The following is a 22,836-nucleotide window of genomic DNA, read 5'->3' as shown; positions in this document are numbered from 1 at the left end:
TTCTAGGGACATCAATCTCACTGCACTACCACTTGCAAACAAGTATTCATGGTTAGGTAGTCTGGAAGAAAAATCCAGCCAAGAATGTGTACCCTGATTTATTTACACACAATCACTTAAGAAGTGGTTTCAGCTTCTGACAAACTATGTGGTAATGAGCTGCAGCACTGGAAAACAGGAAACACGCTTGGGGAAGGAGGAAGATGCACTTCATTTATTTCAGTCTGTTTGTACACAGCTCATTTTCATGACAGTGTTTGTTAGTTGCGTATAGCAGGACTTAGTTTCAGTTGAAAGAATAAGAACATAGAAAAGCCACATTACTGGCTGATTCATTGACAAAAATAAGAATTCAGTTGAATATCCAAATTTCAAAGGAGTCAAAGCATGAACTGTGACATTCACTCGAAAGATTTTGCTGGTGATTAGTTTTAGTGTGAGTGCTCCTGGACCAGGCCCAGTCTGGAACTATTAAGATGCATCTGACTTGCTCTACTGGAACCAAAAAATCTTGAGTACAACCCAGACACCTGAGCTAAGCCACCTGTGAGAAAGCAAGAATGAATCCATGCATACCTGGCACTGTTTAACCAGCAGTCAGATAATCTCCTAACAGACTACCACAAGCATTTGTCTATTCTGATACAGTACTCAGTTGGTAAATAGCATTAATGAAGTTCTTGAAAAAGAAAAGCTGAAATAGCTTAAAACATATACATTGTGCAACAAAAATAATCCAAAGAAATCTCTTTTAACTATCACACTGTATCAAGTTTGTTTTTCCTTACAGAACTCCCATCTGATCTCCCTTCAATAGTAAGTGTTTTTCTTTGTCCTCAGACAAAACAGCAGCATTTTGTAAACCTTGGAAGGTATTTCCTTCCCAGGCCTTCATTGCCAGACCCATCACTGCTCTCTCTTACCAACAAGATACAGAGAGCTTTTTAATACTCAAAAGATTAGTCTGGTTGCTGCCCCTATTCCTAACTTAATTTTGAGTGTTCTAATAAGTGAATGTATTATAGAAAAACAACTTCTCAATTCGTGTTAAGAGATCACAAGCAGTGCTAAGACTAAAATATCACCCAATTGACACCAGATAATTTTAATAATACTCGTGACAACTTATTTGAACCTGTCACATACAGAGGCTGTGGATGAACACAGGGTCATACACTGTCTACCCCACTCTTGGCCTGGTTTTCCTGTCTTTTACACCATTAAACATCAGTGTATCTCCTTGCATGTATATGACATGATTGAGAAGGAATTCCTTTCTAGAGAATCCCAATATAAACAGTCTGAACTGGTTCCCAAAAAGACCAGTTCAGTTCTGAAATCCTAACTGCCACTTGATTAACACTTAAACAGATTACATCCAGTCTGAAATCTAGGCAAGGATTAGCAGTATAGAATGAGGTCTGTAATGACACTTTATAAAGCTGGATTTATTGTTTCAGTATAGTCCCTTGTGATCAGTGAGGCCCTTTAGACATCTGTAACAATGGTACAAAGGGAGAGTTCAAAAAAGATCAGGAATTGTTTTCAGATTACTTTGTGTTGAAACTCATCCCGTATCCTACAGATAGTCATGATCCTTCTGGACACTTTCTGCATTTGTCATTTATCTTTAGCACTATCACACTTAACCTTCTTTATTTATGGCTTGTTCTAAGTACAATGGTGGAAACAGAATCTGATGATGTAAAGCTCTAGAAAGCCTCAGTGCAACTTTACTAGGTCAAAACAGGTACAAAGCAAGAGCAAATCAGACTCCTGCACAGCAAGAAAAAATATCAGCATAAGAACTTGAAACAGTCTTCAAAAATATCTGAAGGATTAGTGTTACAGCATGTAAGACAGACTGAGTTCATTTAACCTGATTCTCTGCAGAACAGCAAAACAGTCTTCCCCTTTCCCATCCCAAACCCTCAAAGCCTACTCAGAATAGCATTTCATCTACTACTTGTGACACCTAGAATGAGCAAAGAGGTAACTACGGCAAGCGATGTATGAAATGGGTTAGGTACACTTAGTTTCTCTTATATTGTCTTTTGTCCTTGCTCTTTTGTGTGGATTTTCTAAACAATACAAATCAAAATATTCTATCAAAATAAAAACTTGTTTTAAAAGCACCAGGTTGTCAGATTGGCTTATAGAGTGTCTGAACTCATGAGAATCAACAAACCCTGTTAAGTAGGAGACAGCAGACAATGTCAACAGTAGTCTTCTTTGGGGCAGGACATTCTCCCCCAAAACCGTTAGTCTGTGATTCAAGGAAGTGCTTTAACCTTTGTATTATACGTGAAAACCAGACTTGCTTGGGCAACCTTATTTAAGTAGTTATCCATTTGAAATACATCAGTCCAGTTCAGATATTACATATACAAACACCACAGAACGTGATGATGGAGGCAAGTAGGTTCAAATGAGTTGTACTGATTGAATTATCTTTCCCTCAAACAGGTACAGTCAACAGTGTCATTTGGTACAGTTGTAAAAAGTCAAGAGACAGTGAGTTAGGAAATCTAACTGCACTCCTAGTAAAGCCAGATGCCTGTTTGTAACACTGGGTGGGTCTAATTCAGCCTCCAAATAAAGAGAGCCAAAATACTATATAAATCAAAGTAAACATGAAGACCTGGAGGTCTATAGGCTGCAAGTGCTGTTAGAAGAACCAGATTTATTTCTTCAGACAAAAGATCAAACACATTCAGTTATTACAGCTGGTCAACTCCGTCTACGCAAAGGTTTAGGAGAAACCCTGTTTCATCCCTTTCGCGGGCGTGTTTTACTTGCAGAGAAAAGGGGCAGAGCAGTTGGTCTGTTTCAAACCACTTTCCCTTACTTTAACATGCGTTAATATTGATTTGTTTTAGAAGGTCCTGAGTGTTCTTTCTTTAACTATTAGCCTTTTCTGAAAGGGCAAATTATTTGGCTGGAACTTACTGTAGGTGAAACCAAGCAATAGAGAACTATGAAGAAATCAGGAGTTTCGTCTAACACTGAACAAGTATTTCCTTAAAGCTTTACCTTCTCTAAATTTTCTACAAGACATTCTACTCATGCATTTGTATTTTTCTAGTAGACTATAAAGATTATTCTGTAGGTTATGTGTACACACTACTTACCTAGCATTTCTTTCTTTAATTTTTCATTCCGCTCTTCAATTTGTCTAGGTAATCGCTATGGACAGAGATAAAAATTGGAATCAGACCCATGCTTTCAGTAATTCTGTAGGTTAAGCTAACGGAATTTTTCATGCACATACCCAGGATACACTGTTTGTGGCTTAAAACAAATCCTTATGTCAAACCACCCTTTCATCTTATTTTGGAAACCTGTAATTCATCCTATGACATCAGTTCACATAAACAGTAAGTTGTAACTTGTAAGTGCAGGTTTCAAATAGGCATGCATTTTTTACTGCTGAAAACCAGACCTGATCTGCTTGCTTGGAATTTTAACTGAAAAGCTTATGGAATTCAAGAGACTTACAATTAAAGTATATTTTAGCCCTATTTCCTCAGCTGCATGCATTATATTTGGTAAAGAGACTATGCAGGCACAGCATTTGAGGAAAACATCCATAACGTCCATTCTCAGTGGCATAACACCTGAGGGAAATCTGCACTGTGAAGACATGAAGGTTTTCTAAATACAAATACTTTATCAGATCACTGAAGTAACTTGCTGCAAACTTCGGGACATAGTTCAATGAGTAGATTTTATGCAAGATATAGCATAGCTCTAAGGAGGAGAGGGTATTATAAATGAGAGCCTTGATCTGGCAGTTCATCATGGGGAGGTAACTCCAACACCCTGTCCTGAGCAAGGTACTAGTCCAAGTAACAGCTCATTAACGTGCTTTTTCCCTTCTCAAAACTGGCACCAGTGTTAAAATCTGTTGTACCATCACAAGCAAACTTAGCACATGTTTCCAATGACCATTACATAACCACATGGTCTACGCATTCCTAACAGTTTGGTTCCAAACAGTTCCTTCCCATTTATGCCTAGAACAGCTGTGACTCATCTTCCAGCCTTACGCAGTACTGGTGCTCTGCTATATGATTGTAATGATCGTTTTTAATTAGAACTTTATAGTCACATAACTAAATTTACCATTGTATAATTAGATTTTGCATTTTCTATACATCCGTTAAATACAACATTAAACCAAAATATATTACAAATGACAGTCACTTTTTTACACATCCTTTCTCATATTTTTCCGCAGTACTACTTCAAGCTTTTACACTATGCTTATTCCTGTATAATTCTGGCAGCTCAGCATGCACTTACATGCATAACTATGCAGTCTCTTCTTGTGGAGGTCATCACAAATAAAACAAATGTATTGTAATGGTGCTACCAGTAAACTAATTACTATTGCAGACTATGGCAATTCACTCCGGATACACTTCCCTTGTGATAACTGGCTTCTCAACATCGTTAAAGAATTACTCTCCCAAGCTTGTGTCTTCTTGTCATTTACAGCTCCAGTCACCATGGATAGATCTATCATTCTGATACCATTGCCACAATTAAATGAGTTGTTCACCTCAAGAAAAAACCCACGGACAAGGCTGCCTGGCTATTGCTTTTCAATACAGGACACACTGGTGAACACAGGCAAATATAGTTCATTTTCTATAGCGGTGGGGAAGAGAGGTGGTATACCCCAGAAAAAAAATCACAACAGAAAAACGAGTGTTAAGGAATAAAACGCAGCTATACATGGATGGCTAAGCTTGAAACCAGCCAGGCCCAGCACCACCACCAGTGAGCCAGATCTAATTAGCCCAGTCAGACCTCATCTGAATCCTGCTGACCCAGAGGGCCTTATTAAGTTGGGTGCAGATCTGGACCTAAGATGCCTGCATGAAAACATGTGAATATCCCCAGGCTCTAAATTCAGTTCGCACTGTGGCTGTGCAATTTGTTGTATCTTGCATGAGTCTGGCATACATAGCATGTCTCTCTCACATTTGGACATAAGGCTTTGGCAGGAAATGAAGATACATATCCTTGATCTGAAATACATACTCCATGTTTTGTTTGTTTCAATACTTGTATTAGAAAAACTCAGCATTTCTCACTCCAGAAATGTATTTGCAGGGTTAGTTATCTACAGGAAGATGTCTGCAAGTATCATAGACACCAGATAAATAGCTGTCCTTATCTCAAAGTGCAGCTTCTTTTGGCAAATAAGATTATCTTGCCTGCCAATCCCTCAAAAACTGTGCTGAAGCTAAAATTCACACAACACTGTTACCCACCTGCTAAAAACAAAACCCAAAGATTGATCCTATATAGATTGATCCTGTATAATTAAACACTTTCTGGGAAAGCATCAGTAGGGATTATTTATCCACAAAACACTACAATTTCAAACTGTTTAATTTAGCATTGAAGATGTCAAAAGTAACTGAAGTGAGACCAGGATTTAAATCAAAATACTAGCACTGTACTCCTGCAGTATAAACAGTACTGAAATTTTAAAGAAGTTACCAAATCAGGAATAAAAGCAAAGAACTACTCTGCATTTAGTATTTTTAAACTGCCGTTTAGCAAGATCATGACATTCCCTAAAGCAGCATGTGAAATATTTTCTATATATTCTCTACAGGAAGGAGAGAGAGTTGCTCTAACAGTGAAAGAAGCTAATTTGCAGATTCTCTTGATGCACCATTTCCATTACCAGTGAGGGAAAAAACACTGCAGAGAAACGCTGCAGAGAGCAATGCACTTTACCTTACAATAAAGCAAAGCTCCTTAGTCTCCTACACATTACATACGTTAACCACGTATGGGAGTCAACATTAGAGCTGGAACTGTTTTTTGTATTGTGAAATTTAGAGATTTACTATGAATATTCTAACAATTGTAGAACTAGCTGTCAGTATTTCCTTAACAATTTTTTAAGAGGGGCATTTTAAGTTTCAGTCTCAGAAGATTGCTTCTACCCTGCAACTTGACAAAGAACAGGACCAACCCAGGGGCAGAATCCCACTGCAGTGTAAATTAAGGGCATTTTGTACAACGTATTCTGCACCACATGTGAGCCTAAAGCCTCTGACTAGTAAAATGAGGTCAAGAAGCAGAAGGTAGATGTAACAGTCAACCTCTGTACTTCCCAGCTATAAAAATTAAGAATATATTACAGATTGTTCTAAAGCATTCCTGAAAGATGGCCAGGAAGAAGAACAGCACTGTCAAGTCTTAATCTGTGGAGTTCATAAAAATTTGTATGATGTTCACAGCTGTTCTTTGTATGATGAGCTGCTAAAACACATTCCTTATATGCTAGTACTATTCTACCAAGTAACTGACTAGATTACTCTAGGTCTTACTCTGGAGCTGATCTCATGCTAAAAGGACTACAAGCTACAGAAAGTAAACCCCATCCTTTCCTTTAGAAAAGTCAGCAGGCTCATTGGCTGAATTCCTGGACCAAATAAACCACACTCTCAGCTAGGAGACTGTAAAAAAGGCCAACACAAATACTCTTTTCTAGACTGTGATGGACCCATCACAGTCACTACCCATGCAGTAATGATGTTTGACAAGCTTGTCATTTAATAAGCCACTGCCAAGAGCTAGGTGATAAAGTGCTCTCCTGCTCTCAACTAGCTGCATGCAACAAGCATCAGGGGTTGTTTCACAGTACAGTAAACCGACCTTGTCAATGGGTGCTGCCAAAAGGGATGGCCCCAATTCCTGTACTGCCTTGACCACATCTTTCCTTCTCACTAGTATTTGCAGCAGGACTTATCTGACTGCAAAAAGCCAACTATGTAAGTATTTGCTTTGGGGCTTTTTGGTTTTTAGGTTATTTTGCTTGCTTGTTGTTGCTATTTTTCTCTTTAGCAGAGTTAGTTTTCTGACAGACTCACATACAGAGCCAGCCATCCCCTAGGGCCAGACATGAGCTAGTAGCAGTGTTAGCACAAGGAAAGCAATGGGACAGCTTTGTAAGCAGCAGTTAGTTAGTACATCAGTTTAGCTGTTCTGTGAAACCCTTACCATTAATAGGAGTTACACAGTTAAGCAGAATATTTTTCTGCCATCAGGGCAACTGATCCGGTCCCAAAGGAAGTAATTTCAGGCAAGGTTTCTTGCCTAATACGCTATAAAAGCGGTTTCTAATCTGTCACTTCCAACACCATAGTATGGGGAAAGGAGAGGGGAGGGAGGAATCACTACTAATGATTTATTTTCCCAAATGAAGAATTAAAGCAAACCTAAGTGTTTTAAAAATACTTCTGCATCAACATATTCAAAGTGGTTTTAGAGATAAGCTGGCAGGTGAAGCAAATGATTTCACTGATGTGAAGCTGAACTAAAACAATGACACCCTTTGAAAATTTAACATGATATAAAGACAGGCATCGGCATAAGGATTTGGGTGTTCAAATAAGAATTACATTTCAAAATAGCATCCATTTACCATAAAATGTAAGTGAAGAATAGATTGGATGTTGTTTTCCCTGCAGAAAATGGTCAGCTCTTTCCAGGCTCCCTGGTGCCAGCAAACCATTCACCTACCATGACCTGAAGCTCCCACTTTGGTAAAAAGTGACCACCACTGTACTTCTTATAGTGGCTACCTTTCATTAGCATTAGTGTTCCTTCAAAACCACAGGCTGTCTAGCTACATCTCTAGCACATTTGTGCTTTCAATAGAGCCTTCATAACCTCTTTTCAAAAATCAGAACAGCAAGCAGCCTGTCATAGGAGCCTTCTTCACAAAATAAATTTCCTTTCTTGCTACCCTTGTGAAAAGACCCTCTGAACTTGTCAAATCCACATCTATTTTCCACACTGAGCATTAATTTCCTAAGTATTGCTAGAAAAATCGCTTCCTGCTGGTTCCACAAAGAGTTACTTGAAACCTCAGATCAGCAGGCTGTGGCAGTGGCTTTAAATCCCCACTGACTAGGGATTATCTACATGTTAGATTGGGGTTTCAGGAAGTGCATGGGGGTTACCTTGCAAAGGAAGCTTTTAAAGCATTTCCTTACACTTGTAGAGATATGGCAAAGATTCTGCAATAAAAGTTTAATCGTGAAGTATTTGTAATTTGATTGAAAGTGGTGAAAATGGACACTGGAACACAGTACTAAGCTGCAGATCTTTTTAATTCTTTTTTGAAGAATGAATAAAATAACTGAATTCAGGAGAGACTGCTGTTAGCAACCATAAAGGGCCTTGCTCTTCAAGTGAAAGGCTAAGTTTTTGAAGACTAATAGTAGACTTCAGTCACTATTAGTAAAATAACTCTAAGTGGCCAATACACACACAAGACATAGCAAAGAACAAGAACAGAAAACGGCTAAATGAAGAAACAAAAACATCAACACTTTAAGGTAGATACAAACATAGATACAGGCTGATGGAATCCTGTTTGTTGCCAAAATTACTTTCTTTTTTTATGACTTGATTATGTAATTATTTTATAATTCAGGTATTCAACTGCAAATTTACCAATCAGGGAAATAATTCTATCGAAAACAAGACTCCAAACAATTAAACAGCCAGCAAGAACTGTATCTGATCTCCAAACTGCAGATCCATATTGAAGTGATGGCTACTAAAATGCACAAGTGGTTTAGGCAACCTTTTCTAGAACATGCAAAAATACAATTAACAGCCTCAGTCAGAAAACTAGAATGGGGTGTGTGTGTGCACAGGAAAAGAAGAAAAGACCTTGGCTTAAAGTGAAGCCAAAGTATACTAAAAAGGCTTACCATGCATGCTTCTCTGGCTTGATGAACTGATGGGTCTTTTTCTAGGACTGCCTTATAATCTTCCAGAGCTTCATCTAGTTTTTCTGTTTTTTCATATAGTTCTGCTCTCCTCAGCAAAGCTCTAATATAGTTAGGATCCAATTCCACTGCTAGAAAACAAAAACAAAGCATAGTATTTTATCTGAAACATTTCTACATCCTTCAAATGAATTCTTAAGTGTGTATTACATTCTTAATAGTCATCTTTATAATGTAGCTTAGAATCAAGGACAGTCTGTTTGAAAGCTAAGTCATATTTCAGAAGGGCATACATCTGCCTGTGAAAGTCTAATGCAAATGATCATGTTTCATTTAAAGTCTACAGTCTATCACGGATAGAAGTGATTTATAGTGCACAAACATTTAATTTTGCAATACTATATTTTTGTTGATACTTCAGAAATTTTAAGGACCTGTAAGATATCTTTCAGCTTTTGTATATTTAATACGTTTATATTGTTAGATTACCACTAGAGTTAAATATATCTATGATGAGCAGGGAAAATAAGCATTTCTCTGCTTCTCTCAGTTCAAGTGGAGACAAACTCCAGGAGAACTTCTGGTGTTCTTCTGAATTTAATATCAAGCAGTCAAAACTGGGTTGGGAATCCACAGTTATATTAGCTCTACAAGTTAGCAGAGGGGCATACTGTCTGAATTTAAGCTTTTCCTCTCCTTATTCCCTTGGCAGCCCTGTTTACAGATGCAGTTAAGACTGAATGCTAAACTTAACAGTAACCTGCAAACGGTAATTTCTCAAAAATTTCTTAATCCATTTTTCATCACCAAAAGAGGCAATATGAGAGACTGCCCATTTGATAATTACTAACTGTTCTTGGGACAATTAAATCTAGGATTATTTAGCTAAATAGTCTAGCTCAGTCCTTCTGGAAGGACAAAGACAATGCTACAGTCAGCAAGTTGCAGGTTAGTGTGAATTGCTCTGCTGTGCTCCAAGTGTTGCATTGCAGTTTGTAAGCAAAGTCCCTGGGGAATGTCAGGCGCTGGTAGGTCAAGTCTCACTGCTGCAAAGCAGAGCGAGTGCCTTTCAGCCACTACAAAATCAGAAGTGTTTTTCAAAATGCACCACCACCAAAACAAGGAAACCCCCAAAATGCAGAGGCCAGCTAGAATTTGTTACCTTCAACAGTACTTTGAGCATGTACAAACTCCTGTTTACTGTACAAGCAGCACTGGCACGCAGCCATTGGATCAGTTTTCTGATTGGGGATTTGGAATATTTTCCCCAGCTGTCATAGGGAGTTTAACAAATACTTGAGCACGGATGAGTGGGTGGCAGCAATAAAACAATGCACAGCTGAAATGATTTTGCCACAAGTTGCAGGGAGAAAACTATGCAGAACAAGAACAGGAGAGCATAAGCCCTTGCGATAAAGCAAAAGCCATGCATAAAAGGGACTTGATGATACTTTTAATTCTGTTAAGTCCTCATGGTTCTTTGGAATCTGGGATTAAACCAAGATTTGGAGGGGGAATGGCAGGTGGATGCAGGTTTAATTATTTCAGACAGGAAAAGATACACATTTTAAAAAATAAATACTATAAATAAGTCTAGATTCAGGTGTCTCCCATCAGAGCTTTTCTTTAAATTCTTTAAAGACCTGTATGCCCAAATTTACAGCACTGCAGTAAGGCACTAAATGGCGTAATTTATGCATGAAAGATCTGGCACAAAAGCAGCATACAGGAAAAAAAATCATACCTTTGCTGCAGTCACTTAGGGCAGCTTCTGTCTTGTCCTAGAACACAAAATAGTTTTGCTATATTAAAGACCTATTTGGAAATTATTGCAAAACAGATTATGTACAATTGCAAGCAAAAAAGTTTGGCATTCCAAGGAATTGGGATGTTCATGTAATCAAGGCTTTTCATACCGTTGCTTCTGATGCAAAGCTCTTTACCAGTGATTAGCTTCCTCTCTGTGAAGGCTGCCAGTGTTCAAATTGCAGGGCTGCCCCACTAATCTGCCTGCACTGCACAGCCGGCAGCAGGCTCCAGTCAAAAGGCTGAGTCACATCTGCAGGCCTTGGCTTAGCTGAGCTACAGCTTTTCTACCTTTGTCAATTAATTAAGGGGTTGGAATAGGCATTTCCCAAGAATCACAGATAAATTCTTGTCTGTACGAGCTAAGACATTTGGAGAGCAGATACTGCACTAAGACAGCTTTTGCTGATAGGGACAATGCGTGAGACGTCCAGAAGTGGTAGGGACAAGATTTTAGTGCACCCAGACAACCATAGTTAGAAGATGAGAGCCAAGCAATCTGCTTGTAATGAAACAAGAAAGAAAGCAAAAGAGCTGAGACAGAGACCTTATTTTCATCCAAACTAAATGGGCTTAAAAAATATAAATAAAACATCAGGCTATTCTGTGCTTGTACTGTTGATCTAAGTAGCTGTAATCTTTCTGCGCCCAAGGAACTATCTTCTCCATAAAACAAAATCTGCCTCACAAGCTTCTACTATAGCGCAAAGCAAATGGGTGCAGCAGATATGGAAGAACAAATTTAATGGAGAAGCTATTCATAATATTAATAACATGAATCCATTTTCACAGTAATGTATCAGTCTGTCAAGTTTCACTGACCAATACTGGCGAGATACACTAGTACATGCACAGTTCTTCTGTCACCTTGGGCTTCTTTGGGGACTATTGGATTATTTTTCAAGTTACATGAATAGTTAACATCTGGATTATGGGGAGGTTTCTCAGTTTAGAGTTTATTCAATTTTTTTCCTTGTCCCTGGTCATGGAATAAACAACACAGCAAGAAAGCCATATCCATTCTATCCAGACCATGCGCTACTACATAGGTCTGACCTGTTATAAAGGAACTGTATAGGAAGCAGACTAACTGAATTAATAAAACCAATTAATAAAGTTAGGAAGTGCTGCTTATGCCTCAAAGCATTTGAGCAAATTAAGTAATGACAAGTATATGACAATCCAGGCTTTTAGGAAAAAAAAACAAAACAAACCACTAACTAGCTATAATTCTAAACAATTTAATACATGGTCTGCACACACTGAACATGCTTGTAGACATGAACTTTGAATTTCATTAAAACAGAGCAAATGAAAGCAAAATTAGCGTTTTAAACATAATACACCAGAGCAACTTTGTACAGCTGTTCCAGTGGCAACTCTAACAGGTTTGTATTCATCCTCAGTAAAACCAAGAGCATTTCTACTGGGAGCATGACAGACTGAGCAAACAGCTTTATTCTTTGCCCTCCTTCACACACCCCTAATGATTTCGTTATTGCATTTGTCAGATAATCAATACATGGTGTTTCATAAAATAAAAAAAAAATATTCACCTGTTTCATTTTTGCAGCAGCTCTGTTTGAAAATAAAACAGCCCTATCTTTTTGGAAGCAGGCTGGACAAATCTGCAGGGCCTTCGTGTAAGAGTCTTCTGCCTCTCCAAAGTCTGCAGATGCAATAACAAAAAAAACTAAAACAGACCATTTATTTCAAATTCCAGTACAGTCAGTGAACCACATGGCTAAGATTTTTTTGGAAACACTTCTCAGTATATGATGCAGTATTAAAGCATAATCGGTAGCTGCTCTCAGAGAAACTACATTACTAAGTAGTACATAGATCAATGACAATTCATTATTTTAAAATCAACACCTCTGTAAAAGCAGAAATATAGTACTGAGCTTAATGTAACAAATGCAGCATGATGTGCATATAATTCTTATCCTTGAAATTGTTTCATTCTGTTTGAGTACCAGCCTTAGAGGTAGAATCACTTTAGATTAAGCATATCCTTGATCTGAAATGAATCATGTGCTGAAAAACATCATTGCACTGATACCTGTTCAAAGCAGCTACAGGGATATTTCATTTGCCACATCATCTTCAATGACTGACTTCAAGGTCAGTCACTGCAAACCCATTATCACCTGAAGGTCATCCATCATCAAGTCCAGTTTAAAGCAAGGACCAGTGGTAAACCACGTGGGATTATCAAGTTATACATTTTCCAATAAAGATAGAGTCATCTCTAAGGAAAAGGCCCTATACGGACTGAACAATGCCCTGCCAGCTGACAAGTTCATTGGCCTCAATACAGAGCAATTCTTGCTGTGCACATTAGCTGGTGACCATCCAGGTGCTTAAAAGGTTGTGTATTTCTCATTAGTAAGCACTCTGGCAGGCACAGGCACACTGAAAAGATCTGCCAAAGAATTTGTCAAGAAACTACATGTGAAGGATAAGACTTCATAGGATGATTCAGCCAAAACTACAGTTTTGCTGCTTTCATGGTCTCAGCAGTTCCCTTCTGCCTGTTCTGATGTTTGCTTGAATTGGTAAATCGTTCCCCGGGAATCCTGCTTTTTTAGCACACAGTAAGAGACCTCCAACAGAAAGGCCACTGTCTTGTTATCAGGATATACTTCTAGAAAGGCGAAGTTACTTGGTTGTGTCCCTGCTGACTGAAGAAAATATGAATCTGCATTTCCTGGTTTCTTTGTGAAATCTCTACCCACCAGAACATTAAATGAAAGGCAGGTGTCAAAAACACTTCCCCCTTTTTAATTAAAAGCATTGGTACAGTTATTTCTTACTCAGGTCAACCCTTCTGTTATGTTCAGAACACGTCCAGTTGTGGCATAAACTAGAAAAGTACATGCCTCTAGATTTTTTAAATATATGTATTTGTGTTACATGTATACACCTCTATATACACATCTGCATATGTATATGAAGTACATATAGATGTACATACGTGTATATAGATGTCTGTATAGATACACGCACGCACACACAAATAAAACATATAACAGATAGAGACAGTGGAGAAAAAGAAACATGTACAAAGATACGAGAGCTACTGAACCACTGAGTCCTGCATCAATTCTGAGCACACACAGCAGCAAAACTCAGAGCCTAGTGGAAGCTTTTTTTGATTAGCAAAAGAAATCATGGCACTGGAAACCAGTAAATTCTGTATTATGTTCTTAGATTTTGAACACTTAGCTTTCATGAGAACCCTGCTTTAGTAATCCAAGTCTTTTGTGATTTCAACTTAACTCTTAAGGAGGTCTCCTATCTCCTTCTGTTCTCTAGAGCTGGATGAAAAATGATATAGATGATAAATCTGAATAATGATAGGTGTGAAATCTTCCCATGAGTTTTCTACATCGCCTAAGTATTAATTAAGATTCTCTAACATCCACATGGTGTTAAGAGATTATCAACCCACCTCCTTTCTTGAACTGCTCATTTCCTTTCTCCTTCAGCATTGTGCTCTCCTTTCTTCTTTTCTACAAAAGAAAAGACAATGTCTCAAAGTATTTAATTGAAATGAACAAGTAGGTCAGCTGCAGTTCCAAATAAAGTATGAATGGAAATCAGAATAAAATAGAACCTGAAGAATTTTAAGTAACACCAAGATCACTTGCTTGTAGTCACTGTGACATGATACACTTCATATATATCCATAAAACACTGCTGTAGAACAAGGCAATTAAAAAGCTCCAATTCATGGGCAACAAAATGCAGAAAGAGCATTCATAGTGAATAACATGGTTTAAACTAATACATTAGCTTTTTAGCTGGTTGTTTGCTCCTTCTTTTTCAACTCAATTTAATTCAATCCAATCCAATCAGTGCAGGTCAACTATGTAGAATATATTTTAGATGAAGTCTTGAAGGTTTCCTTGAAATTCATAGTTACATGCACAAAGCATGTTGAGCTGACTGCATTAGAAACAGGTCCATGGATGATACTGTGCGGAAAAATTTCTTACGCAGTGAGTGACTAAACATCAGACCTAGAGACAGGAAGATTGTTCTGTTATACACTGAAAATTGCACATGCTGAGCAGAGCTGTGTTTTCAACCATGAATATCTTAACAGTACTCTTGGCAGCAGTGAAGTTGACATGAATGCTCTTAGCCTTTAACAGAAAACACAGGATGTCACCAAGCCATCTCTTCAATCTATTTACAATGGAAGCCTTTCACATGCACACATACCTCACACAAGTAAAAACAAAGCAGTATAAGCCAGACAGTAACATCAAAAAGCAATGCTCATGTTCACGAATCATTTCTATGGTAGAAAAATGATCATTTTGCCACTGGTTTTGCCCTCAATACACGTGCATACACAAAGGACCTGCATCAAGGTGTCTATAAATTACAGATCATTGAGCAATTAAAAAGCCAGCACTAGGAAAAGGAGCAGTTTCCCTTCCTGCAGATTGTGTAAATCAAGGATTAATGCAATTATCAATATCGCACAGAACATCTCCTTGGAAACAGCTAAATATAGTACTCTTTGTAGAGCGCTGCACCATCTCACAGCGATGCCAAGTAGCTGACAAACAATACAAAATCAGAGGTTCTCTCCTCTTGCTTTTATTAGGTTTAGAAATTAATTCACCTGACCATTGTGATCTGTTACTACTAAGATGGTGACAGTGATCTGAAAACAAGGCTCTGCAGAATGGCGTTCAGCTGTGACACACAAAATTACACAGCAAAGTATCATCTGACCCTTTCGATATATGCCTAGATCGATAATTTTTTTTCCTATTGCCTAGTAAACATTTTCTAATACTCATTACTCCTCATATTTAAAAAAGAAAACCAAAGAAAACATAGGTCAGACTATTTAGAAACTGGCTTGCCTCCAGCATGGATTGAGAAACCTACAGCAGTTCTTCCACAATGTCACTCGCACCAATGTACACAAGCCAGTTGGTGCTTTCTAAATATGAGCGTACAAACAAATTTAGGCACTTAGGGCACAAGCACGAAATCATCTATGCAGGATTCTGCTATTCGCGCAGGGAGTGCTTAACTACATTTGAAAGCTGTTCCCAAACTTCCCAAGTGCCAGACAGAATAGCTCCACTCCAGTAAGGCCGCTGCCACACACAGTCAGCCTTCCACAGAAAGGAATTTTTAACATCTTGAATGCATATAATGAAAGCACAACAGAACTGGTATGATTTTCATACCAGTGAACAAAGCAGCCAGATTTCAGCACAGAACAGGTTTGGAGAGGATGATCCTACTGGAAAACGTAAAAGATCTACATAGACAAGCCTCATTCAAGAAAAGAAATGTCTGAAACACCAGCCCTACTGACTTCATTGCTCATGACCTATTTAGAACCGGCCTTTAAGTGCCATTAACTGATTCACTGTTGCATAAGGTAGAGTTATAACTCTACAGTAACGAAAGAGCTTTGCTTGTATAAAATGACATGGTGGCAGTACTCCTGATGCAGAAACCCTAAAATCAAGGAAAACTGGCTGAAAAGCTTTACCTATACTATCATTATGTTGTTCCATTCTATTAAAATTATTACAAAATATTACATGTTTACCCCAGGTAAGTATTAAATGCTAAAAGGCGATTTGCAGCAAGAAGGCTTCAGGAGAATAAGCTTTATCCTAAAAAAGATAAAAGGAAAATTCTTCCATTGTGGGATTCCTTCTCAGGTAGCCAAGAGGATTGTGACCTCCAACAGCACAGAGAAAGACCAAGGTGGCTGTATGGCCATATTCCCTGGGGAAACATGGGCAGATCAAAGTTCTGAGCAACAGAAGAGTTTAACAACTATCACACTGGGAAGCTGATGATTCATACAACAACTCCTCCTCCGAGAGCCTGTTCCCTGGCATGTCCTCTTGCCTGCAAATCAAACTTGAAGGACAGAGGCTATTAGTCACATAACTGTTAGAGGCACTCAAATGTCAGTGACAGTTTTGTGGTCACTTCTGACTATTTGACCAGAAAAGGTGTTGTCTAAGCATGTTTCAGAAGCCAGCAGCATTGTTAAGAACACCGTATATGGCTTTGCAGCTTACTCGGGAAAGCAGCAATGCAAGCAATGCAGTCCTGCTTCACAACCAGTATTTCTGTTACAGGCTGACCAATGTTTTCAAGATATCTCTGCATGATGGGTTTCAGGCTGTCCCTTAAGATCCAAGTTGTACAAGTTCTCACCATATTTTTCACAAAGGTAAAGCCTATAGCTAAAGTTTATATATAAAGTCTATAGAGTCTCATGCATCATTCTGGATTTGCATTTGAAGCATGACCCCTAAGCAATACATAGTAGCAGACTATCCATAAAAGCAAATTCCTCTGCCTTTTCCACAAAATGTAAAAGCACACATATTGCCACGTCACATCCTAAATGTACCGTTCTCTAAAGCATACTGTGTATTTGTGAAATACATGTATCATCTATTCCTCCATATATACATTTCTTTAACAGAAAATCCTAACACAAAAGCAGTGAAAATCAACTATTTTGGATGAATTTACATTTAACCTGAAAGGACCACTCCAATGGATGCTGTCTTCTATTCAAATTCAGGGTGAAAAAGCCAACCCCCAAACCCACAAAACACACAAGCAAACAAAACCAACCCAAAACCTAAACCAGTGTTAGAAGACTTAACCTCCTCATGCAGTATGCTAAATTTCTAGCTTGGATGGACAATTGCAAACTGACTGGTCATCAGTTTACTGTGATCATGTCAGCTCTGAGTGAAAAAATTGCAAGTGACTTGTCCTTGGGACAAATTCTGCACACTGTCATTTCAGTGTCCCCACCCTTTCATTTTTCAGGAAAGGATTTCAGTAGCTGCAGGGCAGGCTACCCTTTCCTCAGGAGGGAAGTAGGTCAGACTGAACTCCTAGAATGCTCTGCCTAAGGAAAAGACATCTTGACCCACTACATTCCCTGAGGCTGCTCATACACAACAACGGGGTCAGGTCAGGCACAGCTTCCCCAATTTATACTCTATTATGATTTTCTGCTCTTCGTAGACAGCCAAATATTAAGGATTGGGTTTTGCCAATTTTATTAACACAAAGATGACAATTCCAAGTGGCAGAGAGGCATTAGTTTTTGATGTACAAAGTCAAAAATATTTTAAGTCTAGAAGAAATAACTACATTTAACTGGTAATAAGATTCTTAAAGGATCCATTTAGAAATGTTTACAGTTTGGATACTGAATTAAAATCATCCATATTATGAAGAAATCAGGATTTTTAACATAAACCTGCCTGGCAAGCAAGAGGTACTGAAGATTAAGGCCTGATCTGAAGTAATAAGAAAAGACAGCTTGACCTTCTGACAATAAACAATTCAAAAGAAAGGCCATCAAACACAGTCCCTGGAACTCAAAAAACCTCTGTGTTGAAAATAAAAGTACTAAAGCATTATTGTACTATTAAAAAAGAAAATCTACACATTTTCTCTGTTTAAAAAGTAACCAATATAATAAGCTGGAAGTAAAATCCTTAAATATAGCTGATGAGAGCTGAAGGACGAACACCCTTGGGTTGTAATGCCTCAAACTATGCTTCCTCTGCTTGTTCCTATGCATTTTATTTGATCAATTGATTTAACTTTGCTAGGGAATTGTTCTTGGCCCCAGTTTTGTCAAGAGCAGCAAATGTGTACTCTCTCTTCTCTGTAAGGCTATTTATACAGTGTGACAATGCACACCTGCATCTCATATGCCCTTTTGTAAGGTAACAAAGTAGAAGTCAATTTAAAATTACTGGAGTTCAAAGTGTGCATGGAAGTGAGGAATTTAAACAGATAAGGAATATATTTTTCAGCATCAAATACCAATTCTATTTCTAAAGCATCCATTAGTAGTCATCTGCTTCCCCCTGCAGTTTTGTGAAGCTATTGCTGTATCATACATTTAAGGATTTGAATTTCAGTGTAAGGTTGTAGTCACTCAAATATCCTTTTTCAAATCTTGCTAGAGCTGTCGCTTGTAAACTGCCCAATCTGCCCTCTACACTTAGAGGCAGAGTAACAAGCATTGCTGAACACTGGCTGATCTCTTGCCCACTGTAACACTTTGGTAAAGACAGGTTAGACTTTCTCCTGCCAAATCACTACCTTTTCCTGAAACTATAAGCACACTTCCAGAGACAACAGATCACATCCATCCTTGACAGACAGTTTAATATGGCAGTCTGTGACTACTCCTGAGTGACAATACATGCCAGCCAGTCCCTCCTGTTCCAGAGGCAACAGCCCCAGAAAGAAAAGTGGACCTGACCACTTAATCCACCACCACTACAAGTTGAAAAGATCTCAATATGACAGTATCAGCATCTTCCAGAGAAATGTAAACTGAATATAAGGCTTTCCATTCAGTTTATATAACTCTAATCGGATACCAGCACTGAAAGAAAGATGTAGGTGATGATCATGTTGCCTTTTAATGCAACAATTAAAATGCCTTTTAACTGCAACAAATGACTTTTATGTTTATTTAAAATCATAACTCAAACTATAAAGCACACAGGAAGAATATAACTCCAGATTTTATCTAAGTTCTTTTCACCAGCACTTGGAATTAATTACTTCAGCAGATACAGATATACTTCTCAAGCTTTGATTAACTTGGAAAATATAACAGGATGTTTTGTTTCATTTTGCAAACTATAGGACAGGGCAGTTTTACTCTAACAATCCGTCTTTTTCTCCAATTTGACCAAAACAGCATATTTAGTATTGGTGCTGTACTGTATACAGAATTCAGGTTATTAAAGTAGGTCATTTGAATAAGGGGATCACCTTTTCTTATATTTCACTCCATTGTGACACCTTCAAAACCCAACTGTATTCCGAGTTTTAATGCTATACCAAATTATTTGAATGCTGATGCAAATTAACAAAATATATGTCCCTTATAACATAAATTACTGAAAAAAGAGTTCTGAGACCATCTTCAAGTCTGAGGACTGCTCCAAAATATGATTTACTTTGCTGTACCCCATCTTCCATTTTGTACCTTAGCTTTGAGTCTATAAATACTACAGAAAAACACTAGCAACTTTGACAAAGTCGCTATTATATTATATTGGATATATGGAACTAGGAAATAACCAAATGCTGAAATGAATGCCTATACCTGAGAAGCCATCCCAGAAGAAATTCCAGATCAGCTTTGGGAAAGCAAATTTATACAGAAGCTGTAATTTATGGAAGAACAATAGCATCAACCTGAAACATGGCGAAGAAAGAGTGAGGCAGGAAGCAGTTTGGGGAGATTTGTTGATTAAGACAATGTTTTCTAACACATCCTAGAACTTCTGGGGAAAAAAGGGCAAAGGAATCTCAGGTATAACTCAAAAATTCTATTTCTCAAAGATGGGTTTCACTTAATTCTCACAGAGTTGCTAAAAATATACTAATCAAGAACCTACCAGAGCTGTGTTCCTTGTCTTGCTGACACATTTCCTAGCGTTAAAATAGAAGTTGAGCATGATTACAACCAGCTGTAGCTCAAATGCACACGCAACAGCCCAAAGAAGGGAACTGCTTTTGAGGAATACTGGATATTTATTCCAGGGTTCTTATTCTTACAGCAGTTAGAAGGGAGTGTTCTATAGCCAAAATAAGAGCTCACTAGGCCAGGTGCTTAAATCTTTGACAGTCAAGGCCCAAAGAACAAGACATCTGTCATGATGGAACGGGCATGAGGGATTCAGAATCTTGCTGCTGCATAAACTCGTAATTAATGGGTGTCCCTCCAGAAGAGGACCAGGTCAGACTGAAACAATTACCATGCAGCAGCTGTTGGGTGTCTTCTGATTAATTCTGTAGACTAGACCAACGTCAAAGCCATCACTGTCAATGACAACTAACCAGAAAAATCTGTCTGTAACGCATCAAAAGCAATTTACTGCTCAGTGCCTCTGCTGAGGCAGCAACCAGCATGCTTTTGAAACAACAAAATCTTTAAGTGAATTTTTTTTCAGGCTGCTTAATTCTTAAAAAGCTCAGAGTTGCAAGTCCAGGCAAGTAACCAGGCCCTGTGCTGCGTCTGTTTTTAAGAATATATCTTGCAGGTTTCTGTCTTAATATTGCTTCAAGTTCTTATTTTGCTTCATTGTGCAGAGAAGACTTCTTACGGTATCAATACTGTTTCCCTGGGAATAACTCCTATTGCTTAAAATTAGAAATCTCACTGTATAGGGCTTTTAAAATATACTTGAGAGAAAATGTACAACTGCTTCCTCCCTCTCTGATCTCTGGAGCAGCTTCTGCATGGGTGAAAATTCTACTCAGAGCTGCTACCATGAAAGCTTGCACATGGGATATGCATAAATACACAGGGCAAGGACTAGAATCAGTCTTTGCATCTCCAGATTAAATGAGACACTTTCTTTTCTACATCATTCAAAACAACCCAAGCTGCTAAAATATAACAGTGGGCTTAGTTTAAAAACAAAACATGAAACAAACCACAAACCATTAGGGTGTAGCTCCATAAATTTGATCTGAGCAGGGGTAAAATCCAGCTTTCTTTATGACTTGAGTATATAGTTTATGGTTGGTGCTGCAACCACAGTTCATAGGAAGTTTTTCTTATTTAGGCAAGTAGTGTAATTGACGAAAATCCATCTCCCCTTGTATGCCATCACGAGGCTGCCATTTGATGTCTACTTTTACCAGCGGTGCCCTTGATCTAAAAATACAGCATTATTTTTCATTTGAATCATTCCCTGTAAGTGGTTCAGTGCACATTCACAGAGGTGTGCTAGCACAATGAAGGAGACAGCAGGGGGCTGAGAATAACTGATCAAGGACTGCCTGAGTAGCAAATACAGCACTGCTGTTGAGTGTCTGGTCACAACCTAAACAGTCAAATAAACAAGTTTGGAATATTTCTGCCTCATTTTCTCCAGCTGAGAACAAAAAAAAAACCCAACTAACCAAATAAAGAAAAATCATGTTGCCTTTCTCAAAAATGACCTTTGAAGTAATTGGAAGGAGGTTTAAAATGTAACTGCAGTATTTTTTCTTAAAAGCTGCATCATTTAACAGATTCTTTTCACAATCAAAATATAGAAAATATTTCACTTTTGAAAATAAAATTTGTAGACATCGATTTCATATACTATGAGGGAAGCTGGAGAGGCAATTCAGGAATAACCCTGAATAATGGTTTAACTACAGAGATAATGTAAGGTGAGGCAGGGTAAGAACATGAAAATGGGCTACTTCAATTGTCAGAACTGTTGTAAGCTTGTAATTCCTCTCTAGTTTCTGGATTTCTCAAGGTTTTCTTGTAAGAGACACCAACAATATTTTGTTAAGAAAAAAACAGCTGTATCTTAAAGACCATTTCTATAACCCACTCTGAAAAGCTCTCTGTGGAACATAAAGTTCAAAATATAAGTACTCCCAGTCTAATAGTTATGGTGATACTAAGAGATGGAATTCTTCCATTTCATTAGGTATAATCATAAATCAAGCTGAAGGGCACAATTGCTCAATACCACTAGAAATAAACCTACAGAAATATGAGAACTGCAGCTGTCTCAATACTTTCTCTAAGGAAATCTTTCCGGCTTTATACAGCTATTATTTTATACACCCATAGCACCTTTCAATGAAGTTCCACAAAGCTGACTGCAAGTACTGAACAGTCACAACTCTTCTGCTCATTTTACAGGAGTCAAAAATTGATGTGCAAAATTAAATGATTACCTAACAATATAACAGAAACAAGAGCAACATGAAAACTAAGACACCCAATTTCCAGTCCTGCTGCTCTTTCTAAAGTTCAATTCTATGACATAATTTCTTCCCAGCTTTTATCATTTTGCCAATGAAACTCTCAAGCTGCCTTCAAGTTATAGGCTGCTGAAGAAGCCCCATCATGACTCATGACACTGCTCCTTGCTGTACAAGCAATAAACTCAAGTAGAAAAACAGGACTGTTTAGTTTAAACTGGAAAAGATGCAAGAGCAATGCAATGTTTTTAATCTGTAGTGAGTAGGTCAAGGAAAAGCGATTACTGCCCTGTGTTCAGCAGCAAAGAAAATGCTTTTGGAGAATGCCCTGTTTTGGTGAACCCCCATAAAAAGACATCAACTTCCAGGAGTCCTGAGGGCCCCCAGGATGTTCAGCACATTGGAGACCATGGCCTAAGCAAATAGCCTGGGAGAACTGAGTTCAGCCTTAAGAAAAGATGGCTCAGGGAGACTTCATTACTAGAGA

At 38.2% G+C, this 22,836-nt stretch overlaps 1 protein-coding gene across 1 annotated transcript in view; it reads right to left on the bottom strand.

The window, feature by feature from the left end:
* TTC1 (tetratricopeptide repeat domain 1) overlaps positions 1 to 22,836 on the bottom strand; it is a 29,143-nt gene that overhangs the window by 3,435 nt on the left and 2,872 nt on the right. The window contains exons 2-6 of the mRNA XM_057409851.1: positions 14,032 to 14,092; positions 12,134 to 12,246; positions 10,516 to 10,552; positions 8,754 to 8,902; positions 3,132 to 3,186 (exon numbers count right to left, since the gene is read on the bottom strand). Of these exons, the coding sequence (XP_057265834.1) occupies positions 3,132 to 3,186; positions 8,754 to 8,902; positions 10,516 to 10,552; positions 12,134 to 12,246; positions 14,032 to 14,092 (415 nt within the window). The remainder of the gene's footprint in view (positions 1 to 3,131; positions 3,187 to 8,753; positions 8,903 to 10,515; positions 10,553 to 12,133; positions 12,247 to 14,031; positions 14,093 to 22,836) is intronic.

Source organism: Pezoporus wallicus, unplaced genomic scaffold (genome assembly GCF_028554395.1).
Source record: "Pezoporus wallicus isolate ANWC-B61680 ecotype Strahan unplaced genomic scaffold, APGP_CSIRO_Pwel_v1 contig_4309, whole genome shotgun sequence".
Lineage (NCBI taxonomy): Eukaryota > Metazoa > Chordata > Aves > Psittaciformes > Psittacidae > Pezoporus > Pezoporus wallicus.
Note: the sequence above shows the minus strand (reverse complement) of the source record. Positions and strands in the feature narration are given on the sequence as shown.